Consider the following 12,987-nt stretch of genomic DNA (forward strand, 5'->3'; position numbering starts at 1 on the left):
TTAATAACTTATAGGTTTTTGTCGCATTTGGTTCCGTTTAATTTAGATTTGTGTTGTTTTTGTTCTATATTTATTGCTACACAGTAAAAGGCAGATTAACCTTAAAGTAACAAATCACTTATGAGCATTTAAAGCAGAAACATTTTAATGAAATATACGCTGTAAATCTTTTTGCAAGTTTGTTTAGATTCAGCAAAGCAATAGCTAGTTCCTATTTGCTGTAAAAATAATTCATAGTCAAGCAGAAGTTGTGCTATCTAACTGATATGATGTGAAAGACATATTTATACCGTGACAACAAAGCTAATGACCCAACATGCAGTAATACGCCTCTATTACTCTTTATTCCCACCTTCTCTCCGTGCAAGTACAGTTGCATCAAACCAATGTGCAAACGTTTCAGAGTGCACATTCAGCCTTCTGACTGAAGTCACATGTATTCAGTGGCTTTCCTACATTTTGGGTAACTGGAGCTTTAAATTACGCCTGGGCCTTCCTCCAAAAGCTGCTCTCTATGAACTATAGTAACCCCGTCACAGCTGCTTTCAATTACAACACAGAGGCAGCGAGCGACTGACAGAGAAGGGATGATAGGTTGGTTTTTTTTTAAGGAAAGAAGTATAAATACTGAGAGATTTTGAGGGGTAGGGGGTTTGAAGAGTCTTACAAGTGCCAAAAGCAGAATAATATAGTCTGGGGATGAACGGAAATATTTTCTCTGGAGGAGAGCCATAGTGAGCTGGTGAGTGAGTGGACCCGAAACCCACAGAAACACAACACAACACAACACTTCCAGCTAGCTGCGGTACAAAATGTGAGGCACACACACATTTGAAATGCTCACACACATGCAGAGCGAGATTATGTCGCCACAATATGGAACCCATGTTCTGGTGTAGTCTACATGTCTACTCTTTATGTGGTCCTGTCAAGAATCTTAAAAACTAGTTTATTAATCAAGCAGAATTATAAATCCACGCTTATGGATCATACACGCATTAATGATCTGTGAATTGCTCTTCCGTCCAGGGAGATCGTGACAGAGAAACGGATGAAAGCATATAGGAAAATACCTGGGATGATGGGGTTGCATTGATTTGCATTTAACGTGTTTGAAATGACTAATATCAAAACCAGTGTTATGTAAGCTCAAACTCACAAAATGTTGCTAGAGATTAATTAGTGTGCTTTATTTATGCAGGGACGCTTAGAAAATATAAAATGATTACCCTATTGAAGGTTTTTCACACAGAAAATACATCCCTAAAAATGTGGTCTTGATCTTTCTTGATGGAATAAAAATATGTATTTATCAACAAAATGAAAGGTGCCTCTTTGGAAAAATGCTAAGCTAAGCTAACCGACTGTAGCATATTCAACTGACAGGGACTGATGGGAGAGTGGTATCGAACGGAGCGTCAGACGGCAGAGACAGCTTTGTTTTTAAGGAGCTCAGACATCATGTTGTTGTTTACGCCCGCGACGCCATCTTGTATACGAGCGTTAGGTTCCCGCGAAAATGTATATATCATATACACAAGATCAGCGCATTCATACTGTATTTTTCTAGAAAAAACCCTGTTTTAGTCTCTTAAACAGGGGCGGTTCTAGGGGGGGGCCAGTGCCCCCCTAAGACTGCCTTTGGACCCCCCTGTGGCGCCCCTGAAAATAAAAAAAAAAGTTTATGGTTAAACGATTTCTTGGCTGACGGAATAGGTGGAACTAACGATATTTGTAATTGTAGTCGGACCCATTAGAGAGAGCACACCTTTATCTATTTCATATAGTTGTACAAAATAAAGTACGAAATCATTTCAATGTGTACTATAAGACAGTAACACAAATTAAAAACAGTTTAAAAGGAGAGTGATTAGTAAAATATGCATAAATAAAAAGAAAGAATGCTAACTAGGTAACATAAGATAAGAATACACAAGTTTAAATGATTTGTTATTGGTTGTAATCATATTCCAAAGATGTTTGGAGTATTGAAAAGTATACAGCTCCCTTTCATCTGAGTGTTGAGAGCTGGGTCCATAAATTCATTTTGTGCTCAAAGTGCACCAGATTGATGCATTTAACTTCAACATTTAAAAAAAAAGTCTTCCCGGTGATGCATGCCCTCAGACCCCCCAAGAGGAGGTGAGGTCCACCCCCAAAATAAAGCAGGTTAAAATAATTAAATTGCATACATTTTCTTTTAGTAAGCACTGAAAACGGGTCCCACAGACCCAAACAGCACACAACGTTTAAAGGTAAGCATATAATAATGTTAAAATGTGCTAAATATATACACTGCAAAAAATAACAAAAGAGGAGTGAAAGTAGCTCACGACTTGTTTTATATTTTGAAAGTAGCTCTCATCCTAAAAAAGGTTGGAGACCCCTGCATTAGAGCGGAACAACTGTAAATATCTGAAATAAATATGTGGAATGAAACAAATACCAATAACTGTATTGCTTTGCTTTCTTATGCGTAATTACTTCACACTATCGTTGTCTTTTTCGTCCTGCATTTATTGGGCCCCCCTCAGAAAATAGCTGGCCCCCCCACTCAAATTGGTCTAGAACCGCCACTGCTCTTAAAGATCAGAAGATTGGGAACAAATTGGGGAAAAAGTGTTTTTAATTACAGGTATGTTTTAATGTGGGTATAAGAGTCTTAATTACATATATTTAAAGGATCCTAGATAGTAGCCAGAATACATTTCATTAACTGTTAATGGAGCTCGGCTTACTGACTTTCAGGTGAGCAAGAGGCTGCATGTCATGATATTTCTATATATTGCCTTTATCTGGTTGTAACTGAATGATCAGAAAACATGTGAAGACCCTTAGAGCATAATAAAAGCAAAACTTATGTTCACCAACCCCCAACAAAGCAGCAGCGTTAGAGGTACAACAAAAGGCTGTGAGGACAGGCAACAACAAACAGAACAACAATTGTTTTGCCGGTATCAGCTGACCTCGAGCAAAAAGAGCTGCCTTTACAGAAAGTGTGTCAATGCATGTGACTTCTAAACAACGTGAGATCCTCCCTGCACACTACATCAGGAGGTAACCATGGAGATCTACTACTAAAGTGGAAAGGGAGTAAGTGAATACTGCAACCATAAGCACAATGGAGCGGCTGTTAGCAGAACACTCAACACAATCAGAGAAGAAGAAGAAGACTCTTAGCGCTGCAACAGTTGAGATTGAGGACGAAGGTAATGGATACTGGAAGCACATGAAAGGAGAATAATTGAGTGACTCAGCTCGTACAGGGTCCGCAATGTGGATCATTATGTGAGCTAACGCTAACATTAGCTCTGGGCAACAACGAGCAAAACATGAGGGTGAAAGCTGGAGGTAGACACCGATAAATCGGGGCTAAGCACGGTGACTAAACAGGATGCTTCCTTCTTGGTGGGTATTTATATTGCAATGTTGAAACGGTAAATAAACATGTTATTAAAGAATATCTAAAGGTCAACAGATTTTTTGTTCAGAACCCACATATATTTTGTCTACTTTATTATTATATAGAAAATAAGCAGCAAACCTCACATTTAGAAGCTTAAATTAGCAAATATTTCACATTAGAAATATGACCCAATTATCTTTTTTAAATAGCTGTCATTATTATTATTATTGTTCCTGCTCTAGTTTTGTGACAATTTCTCCAATTCTAACATTACAGAAATGTAATGGTTGGAATTTTAACATGAAAGCCGTGTTAAGTTTCCTAAAAACTGGAACAATTATTTGTCACCATGTTTTCCTTTAGTTTAAAGCTAAATTATGTCAAACAAAAAGGCCAGATTACGAAATAGCTTCCTGTGACTGAGGCAATTATAGTCTCTAACCTAATTAAAATAAGCAACATCCTCATTTTGCTATCCTACCAACTTATTATCTGGATAAAAAGCACAAATGACTTTGACGGCAAACTAACAGCAGCTTAGCCTCATACTGCAGAGGCCTGTACTACGAAGCTGGTTCAACCTAACCTGGATATGTTTGAGTTAGCTGGTTGGCCTAATCCAAAACATACGCGCTCTCGCTAAACTGTACTACGACGCGGGTTATCAAGTGGATCGCTCAAGCCAGCCGTGTCCTATCTAGTTAGGTGCGCGTTCACATGAAAGGGATGGTATTTGGAGCATTCGACCAATCACAAACATGGAGAAGCGCACTGACAGCGCAGCGTCATACTTCCTGAATGAAAAGTCAACTATAATATTAGACATATGAAGAAGTTAAACTTTAAACATCCATGACTTAAACACTTTATCCAGGATAAAAGCCACAGAGCTGCACCTGCAAGGTGAATACAGCTGGTAAAAGTGTTTGAATGCGTACATTAACAGGTTTATGATATCACTGCCCCGTCTCTAAGACACGATCTGACTTTAATTACATTTGTCTCGAGTGTTTCGTCAACTTAATGTGTTGCTTAAAATAATACTTCTGCATACAGTATGTGACGCTGTGAGTGTTGCACGGCCAGGTACGGCTCAGCTGACTCAGATAAGGAGAGATATGATACATTATGAAGTGATATGCCGCGGACTGTACTTAATGTACTCTGATCCGGTTACTTATGTTGTGGCCGATATTTAAGTAAGCTTTCTTAACGCTAATGTTATAATAGTCAGATTGCTCTGAAGATGGAGGTGATATTCTATTAATGTTCACGTTCACACAGTCGGTGATTTTTGCCGGCTGTCTTTCCTGCGACGGCAGCTTTTCTGTATTTCCTTTCTCCTGTAATATGACTTGATCGCTTTAAACTCCGCACACTGAGCTCTGATTGGTCAGCAGGCAGTGCTTTCACTGAGTTGAGCTCTTAGCCTGCAACCTAACCTGGTCCCGGCCAGGTTAGCCACTCAGCATAAGTTACCATGGAGATCTAGCCCGCTAAAAAGAGAACCAGCTTCGTAGGACCGGAAACCCCGAGTTTTCCCTGAAGTTAGCCGGCTAAGCGAAAATTCTGCTTCGTAGTACAGGCCTCTGGTCTCCTCTAACACTAGCAGAACCACAAAGGCTCCCAGCTGACGCACCTCTTTGTCCCGGAGACTCAGGGGAACGCCCAGAGTCACCTATCCTGGTTCACTCAACAGTGACATTTTGTGGATCCCTACGGGGGAAAACTTCCAAAACGTCTCCCTCCTGACTGAATCGAGGACTTTAAAAACACAATAGATGCACATTAGATTGCACAACAACACTACTTGTAAGAAGGTTGTTGTTGTTGTTGTTGATATCAAAAAAGGATTGTATGATGAAACTAGAAGATTTGTTGGAACAAGTTTCTCACAGTCCAAGGTCGGGTCTTTGTGATATTTCAACTATAAGTGTTGACTAAAACTGAAAAATCATTGCAGCTCCAGAAGTGTACATTCAACATAAACATCTCAACTAACCAGTCGAGTGACTTCAACTACATTCCAGTAGCTAAAATCACTTGAGCAAACTGAGAATTTGGACTTCAACTTTCAAAAGAAACTCAGCTGTGTTTTGCGGCACTTTTTTTGCAGGGTCGTCTGATTTAAAGTCCCCCTCCTCCTCTTTACCGTACCTTTTACCTTTGAAACCCCCCCTTAAAAACAGCCTCTGTCCTCACTCTTTGATTGGAAAACACAGATTATCAAATCTTATCTTAAATAACTTATCAAAAGGCTGTTCTCCTGACAGTCAGGGGCGATCACAAATGCACACTCTCAAACATCTCATGTACGCTGAATATTGACCTCATTGTTGGAGGCTAGAGCGTGATTGTTAGTTTACCTTACGCAGGTATTGCCTCTGATACCCTGTCTATCATTAACCTGCAGACAGAGAGTTCAAAGATAGCCAACTAAAAAAAGCTTCTACAAAAACCTTCCAGTCATGTTCCCTGGCATGTCACATGCTGTTTTCTCCCTGCACCTCAGTTTCACCCTCTCTGCACATCAATCTCTCCCCAGATTTCTCTAGAAACCACCGGTGTGTCTCCGGGAGGCAGCTTCCTGTTTGTAGAAGAAGAAGGAGAGACTTCCTCCGAGCGGCTGCTTGCTGGACACACTGTTCTGCCTTTCGCACACAATCACAGGAACCCAGGGGGCAGCGCAGAGGGCCTCCAAACTCCAGATATTTTGCAGATGCACAAACAGGGCAAAAAGTTAATGGCCAAAGCAGAGTATGCTCGCCTCTCGCCCCGAGCCAAATGCTGACAGGTAAGAAGGGCATACGGTACGAAAAAACCCATACGAAAAAAGCAAGACACACACACACACACACACACACACACACACACACACACACACACACACACACACACACACACACACACACACACACACACACACACACACACACACACACACACACACACACACACACACACACACACACACACACACACACACACACACACACACACACACACACACACACACACACACACACACACACACACACGTCTGTTTTCTGCATTACACTCTCTCCACTTCTAAATTACTGCTGTGCACTGCAATGAGGAGGTTATGAGTATTCCAGCTGTAAAGTAGCAGGAGATTTAAATGTTTGCACTCCTGATGAAGAGCCATCTTGACATCAATAAATAAAGCTTTATTTTATCCGCTGATGATTTATTTTTTCGAGCAGCTCCTTCGTGTTTTCACTTAAAGATGAAAGAGAAAGCAACGTTTTGTTTATCTCTGAAAGCCAATCCTAAAAATAAGACTTCCGAGAAAATGAAAATATGCATTTCAATAACTGGCAATGAGTTTGTGAGCGAAGAATCATAAAACACAAACGATCAAGCGAATCTTCCGCAGTATCGAGCCAAACTAGGAATTTGAGGGAAAACGAAACTCAGTGAAGCAGAAAAAATGACTGCTCAAAAAAGTGAAACTTATATCCTGCCAACAAATAATGTGTGTTATCCGTGTTATCATGTAAACTATCAGTCATTTAAAGAGGCCCTGTTGTGCTTTTTAGGGGTTTCCATTTCCTGTAGTGTGTTATAGGTAGGTGTGTGTGTGTGTGTGTGTGTGTGTGTGTGTGTGTGTGTGTGTGTGTGTGTGTGTGTGTGTGTGTGTGTGTGTGTGTGTGTGTGTGTGTGTGTGTGTGTGTGTGTGTGTGTGTGTGTGTGTGTGTGTGTGTGTGTGTGTGTGTGTACATGTAAATGGTCTGCAAAGGCTAAACTCCCAAAGTTCCCTCCACATAATGACATCACTTTGTAACACTCACGTTATTCTATTGGCTAGCGCTCCAACACATTGTACGTGATAGGCTAAGAGGCGGAACATCTCTAAGCGGTTGACCAATCACAATCAGAGCAGACTGGGCTCTGGTTTCAGACAGAGGGTGAAAAGAGGAGCTGCAGCATACTACATACCAATATGAACAGGAACATTAGCATAAAAAGGCCCCTTTAAAACAAGTGGTAAGTAATTGATATACAATAGGTCATTTGTGAGTTTAAACTATTCCTTTAAAAGGTCCCATGTCATGGCCATTTCTACTGATCATAGTTCCATTGTTGAGGTCTACTAGAATAGATTTAAATTGTTCAATTTTCCAAAATCACATTGGTTTCTCACAGCATCTCTGTATCGTATGTGTATTCACTCTCTGTCCTAAACGGCTTGTTGGAGCTCCTGCCCCCCCCCCCTCCCTGTGAGCCCAGTGTGCTGATTGGTCGGGACGTTGCGAGCGGACAGGTTTCCGGGTCGGCGATACAGCGAAACTTATCCTGAGCACACACAAACACTCACAGCCGAAGTCAAAACAATAAGTGTGGCTTGATGTTGAGAAAGAAAGAGGTTTATAACGCTGTGAGAATGGGTCTGCGGAGAGCATTTCTCCGCCATCCCAACTCGTCTATTACCAACCAGGGAGCTCTATGCAAGTCAATGGGACGCCCTGTTAGTTAGCCAAGGGATCCTGGTGTGGGAGGGGCTCCGTGGATTGGTCCATTTGGGCCAATCCGGTCATTTGCTGTTGATCTGGGAGTTCACACGTCACAGAACCCAGGAAGCAAACAATGGAAAAAGAGAAATCTCCAACGAGGCGTTCTGGGGCAGCAGACAGGTCTTCTCTGTGTTAGAGTTTTACTCGCTGCAGGGTGTACTTTGAGGGGTTTTGACTCTGCAGACCGTTCACATGCAGAAACACCGTCATAACACACAAGGGGACGGGTAATAACCGGAAAAGCACGACATGGGACCTTTAACATGGAAATATATCACACTTTTTAAACGTAGAAAACTATATTCTATGTGGTGATAATGCCTGTTCAGCGTTGACACAATATTGTTTCCAGCCTGTTGTTGGCTTTATCTGGTACCATCCAGTACTCTGGTGCACATGCGGTGTCTGCCTGAGGTACCACACACACAAACACACACACACACACACACACATTGGCCCTCATGATGAAAACATCCTCTGGCTTAACTTGCCCCCCCCCCTGTCAACACAAGGCCATGCTGAAGCTATTGCTGCTGTGAATATTCAGTCACAAAGGAACACTGTGGTATTACTTAATAAGCTGCAGAATGCCTCCTCATTGTTGGGATGTATTATCTTAATGGCTTAGATACTGCCGTCTGTTAGAAGTTCTGAGAGAGGGAAGTTTTGGATTGAAGACAGAAAGACAATTGTGCATCACTTAGGAGCATTAATCTATTTTATATGTTTTAAGTTTGATGTCTGGTCGAAGCGGAGCGGCTAGAGTTTCACAAATGGAGAAGGCTCTTCCTGCCTCTTTATCAGCACAGAGTGAAAGCTATGGTGCAGAGTATTAAACATTTACTGCTGCAGGATGTGAGTCCTGTAAATCCTTCTCCCCCCTCCCTCAGCTGCTCAGGGGGCAAGTGAGGCCGGACATGGACAGTGCAGCAAAGACCAGGAACACACCTTTATAAACTCATGAATTACGGTCTGTTATCAGCTAAATATCTGCTTTAAAACGTCATCAATAATGAAACATTTTACCTGCCAATATTTGGATGCATCTATTTGACCTTTTTAATCCCTGGTTTAGGATGTTGGCTAACCCCATTGTTATTTAGAATGAATAAGGCGTATGCTTCACTAGGTAGAAGAGACTATGATCTGTTATGTGTACGGCAACATTAGGGTTGACCTTTGTAAAACAGGATGTATTAAATACATACGTTAATATAAATGTACTGAATTGTTTTTATTAAAATAATGGTATCAGATATGAGATTGGCCGACTTTGACATCAAGCTTTTTGACTTAGTATTGCTGCATCTCTACTTTTAATCTAGATTAAGCATATTTGACTGTCAAGTTTGCAAATGTTACAAAGTAAACTCAATCCCTATACAGTAGAGAGGTACAATGAAAACCCTTTACTGCATCAGTATTTCTAAGAAAGCTCTAAACTGTAGGAGAGGAATGTAAAACACATGATATGCTGATATGATATAATGCAGTACTGTGCTACTTATCAACTCAGTATCTACAATTGGTTCCACATTCACAAACTACAACTTTAAAATGCGCTTAAATGTATACATTAGGGATAAAAACAGGACAAAATGATATTCTACAAAAATGTAATACAGTTAAAAGTGTACTTTTGATACTTTAAGTAACATTTAGCCGATGATACTTTTGTACATTTACTTGTAATGTAGTATTTTAAGACCAAACTATTTATTGTTTTACTTAAGTGAAGGGTGTGAGTACTTCTTCAACCACTGATATATTGATAGTATAGATACTGTAAAATCATCCAAAAGTAGGAATTGGTTTCTTACTGTATGTTTTCCAAAGCACGTCAGACATGTAAGCTATTTTACAACAGATGTTGACAGCAGAATACAACCTTATAATGAAAGAAAGTGACTCAGCTCAGGGCGGGTCAATGACCGAAAGCAAAATGCACACTCATGGGGCTTCTCGCTGTTGCTGTTTATTTCCCAGGCAGACGGTGCTAATGTGCAGATGGCTGATTCAGACTTTTCAGGAGGACATCTGGTTGGATTGCACACATCAAGGACAGCTTTTCCCACATCCAGTTTAACTGTCTGCAGGCCTGCATGTCTGGCTTTAAAAGCAATGGATTCATTCAGTCTGAAAACTAATATGTTCTCTTGTTACAACATTGCATTGTCATAACTGCAGTGGTGTAATGTAACTACGTAGATGTATACTCATGTACTGTACTTAAGTACAATTTCGATGTACTTTCACGAGTATTTTCATGGTATGCTACTTTGTACTTTTACTCCACTACAGGTACTTAAAAAGGTAAACAACATAATCAACACTTAAATCAGACTTTAGTTACACCTGAGGTAAATTCACATTCTACCCTGCAGTAAATAAAGTAATCACATTTAGTTCCACCTTTACCATCTTTGATAAACACACCAATAATTATAACCAATATCATAGGTGATTCTGAACTGGGTCAATCTGCAGAATGAGTGTTTTTACTTTTGGTACTGTAAGTATATTTATATGCAAATACTTTTGCACTTTTACTTGAGTAACATCATAATTGCAGGACTTTTACTCATTACAGAGTATTCGTACTCCATGGTACTTCTACTTTTACTCAAGTAGATGATGAAATTACTTCTTCCACATCTGCATAACTGATAGAAAGCAAGTTAAGGAATAGTATGGGGTTAAAATAAATCGAAAAGCATGGAAAAAGAGCAGAATAAAGTGTGTTTGCTAACTAGTTTTCCCATAAGCATTAACCAGCGGTGACTTGAATACTTGCCTGCCAACTGTTTGATTGGCGAGCTGCTTCATCCGATTGAACTGCTTCTTCATTTTGGGTCCCTTTGGTAGCTTTTCTTCCCAAATTACGCTTTAAATCCGGGCTTTTGGTTTGTCATGAAGGGCCTCTCCCTTTCTTTTGTAATTCCCCAAACTGTCGCTATGACAGGAGAACACAAGCAGGAGCCATTCAAAGCCAATTAAATATAGTTTGCAGCCTCGCTAGCCCCTAAACTAGCCTTCCCGTTCCCGAAGGCATGATCCGGGATCCTCCTTTTTTGTGCCTTTCCGTGCATTAAAGTCTTCGGGTAAACCGTGCGTAACTTTCACTGGAGGGTTTTCATGGCTCCCCCTCGGCGGCTTGTTTTGGTGTTGACCCGTTAGCCGACGAGCTAACTGTTACTGAGCTGATAATCCGTCCGTCGGCCGCTTTTTCTTTCCCAGAGTGAAGTGCAGCAGCAGCAGCAGCAGCAGCAGCAGCGGGGCTCACCTCTGCATCTGCCCGCGCAGAGAGGGAGGAGGGCGGCAGGAAGTCACGTTGGAGCACCACCTCCCCCTGGACATCGACTGGAGAACATATGGAGCCCTGCACTGTGCACAAAAAGACTGTACTGCAACAAAATAAAAGTGCTTTTAGGACGAAAAATTCCTTTGGAGCTCTAAACTAATGTAAAAAAAGCCTGTTCTGCAAAAATAATTAAGCAACTTTTATTTAAAAAAACACACTTTTGGGTTCAGTGATGCAAAACAAACGACTTTTATGAAAAATACTGACTTTCTAGCAGTGTGATGCAAAAAAGCCTGTACAATGACAACAAAAATACTGACTTTGGAGCTTTTGATGCAAAAACCCTATAGTGCTTTTAAACTAATGTAGAAAAGCCTGTCAATCAAATTAAACAACTTGTATATAAGAAAAAACATACTTTGAGTATTTAACTGATGAAAAACGAGTGTACTACAATAAACAAATACTTTATTAAAAAATACTGACTTTTTAGACAGGCAAGGCAAGGCAAGTTTATTTATATAGCACCTTTCAACACAAGGCAATTCAAGGTGCTTAGCTGTGCAATGATGCAAAAGAACCTGTACTTCAACAACCACAAAACGACTTTTATTAAAAGAATACTGACTTTGGAGCTCTGGACTGATGCAAAAAGCCTGTACTACAATGACATACAACTACTGTTAGAAAGCCTCTACTACAAAATGAAACAACTTTTATTTAAAAAAACAGACTTTTGAGTTCTTCACTGATTCAAAACAGCCTTTAATGCAATACAATAAATGTGCTTTTAATAAAAATGCAGATGTTGGAGTACTGCACCGATGCTAAATTGTCTTCCTTTAAATCCGATGGTTTTAAAGGTAAAGTACCAGGGAATTCATTTGACTGGAAACAGCATTAGTAAAACCCCACTTCCTTTTTGCTGAGAAGGCAATAAGGCAGACGGACTCCTACTCAACTTAGGTAACTGATAGCATTCAAATGACTCAGACAGGCGTCTTTCAGAGGCCAAATGCATTATGATTCTATCAGATTGAAGTCACAGTTAATGATGCCTTTCAGCTGGATGTCAATCTAAATTTAAATATTGCAACATCAGCTTTAAGACATTATTGTAAAAACACATGTTGTGTACAGCCATGATGTTTAACAGTCCACAAAGCACATAGCACTTTGTTTCTCCATGAGAGCAGAGCTGAGATCTTTGCAGCTGAATGGTCTCTCACCTTTATTGATATCTAAATAGATGCTAATTAGTATTAGTATTTCTCTTTTTATACATGCTGCCGGTTTCAGACACACTGATGCCACAAAGAACATCTCAATTATCTGAGTGACATCCTCAATGACGTTGGCTTTATAATAGCAGGATTTCCCCCCAACAACATATGCGAGGAAATGTTGCACAGTGCCTTAGATTCCATATTTCACATGGGAATGGATGGAAACACCATTTTATTGTTTCCCCCCTTTGTTAATCCCCCTTTTTAAAACTCTTCAAAGCGAGACATTGTTTCACTTTTATCATCCTGGCTGTATTCACCAATCTCCAGAATGAAACAGATGAAAGTGATCGGCTGATTGTGGTGCCTCATTTCCAGGATAATAATCAACCGGGCCTCTATCTAACCAAAAGATGAGGCTCAGTGCAAAACACAGAACATCAGATTAAGAATCCTATAATGCAGAGAGTGCACAAATCTCAACCACTAATATAGAAACAGAAAAGACAACAAAAATGT

At 40.3% G+C, this 12,987-nt stretch overlaps 1 protein-coding gene across 4 annotated transcripts in view; it reads right to left on the reverse strand.

The window, feature by feature from the left end:
• arhgap17a (Rho GTPase activating protein 17a) overlaps positions 1-11,258 on the reverse strand; it is a 44,559-nt gene extending 33,301 nt beyond the window's left edge. For all 4 annotated transcript variants that reach the window (XM_071206845.1, XM_034107049.2, XM_034107050.2 and 1 more), the window contains exon 1: positions 10,736-11,258. In XM_071206845.1, coding sequence (XP_071062946.1) covers positions 10,736-10,788 — 53 coding nt within the window. In that variant the 5' untranslated portion in view covers positions 10,789-11,258. The remainder of the gene's footprint in view (positions 1-10,735) is intronic.
• Positions 11,259-12,987: the final 1,729 nt, after the last annotated feature.

The sequence above is a fragment of the Pseudochaenichthys georgianus genome, chromosome 19 (genome assembly GCF_902827115.2).
Source record: "Pseudochaenichthys georgianus chromosome 19, fPseGeo1.2, whole genome shotgun sequence".
In the NCBI taxonomy this organism is placed as follows: Eukaryota; Metazoa; Chordata; class Actinopteri; order Perciformes; family Channichthyidae; genus Pseudochaenichthys; species Pseudochaenichthys georgianus.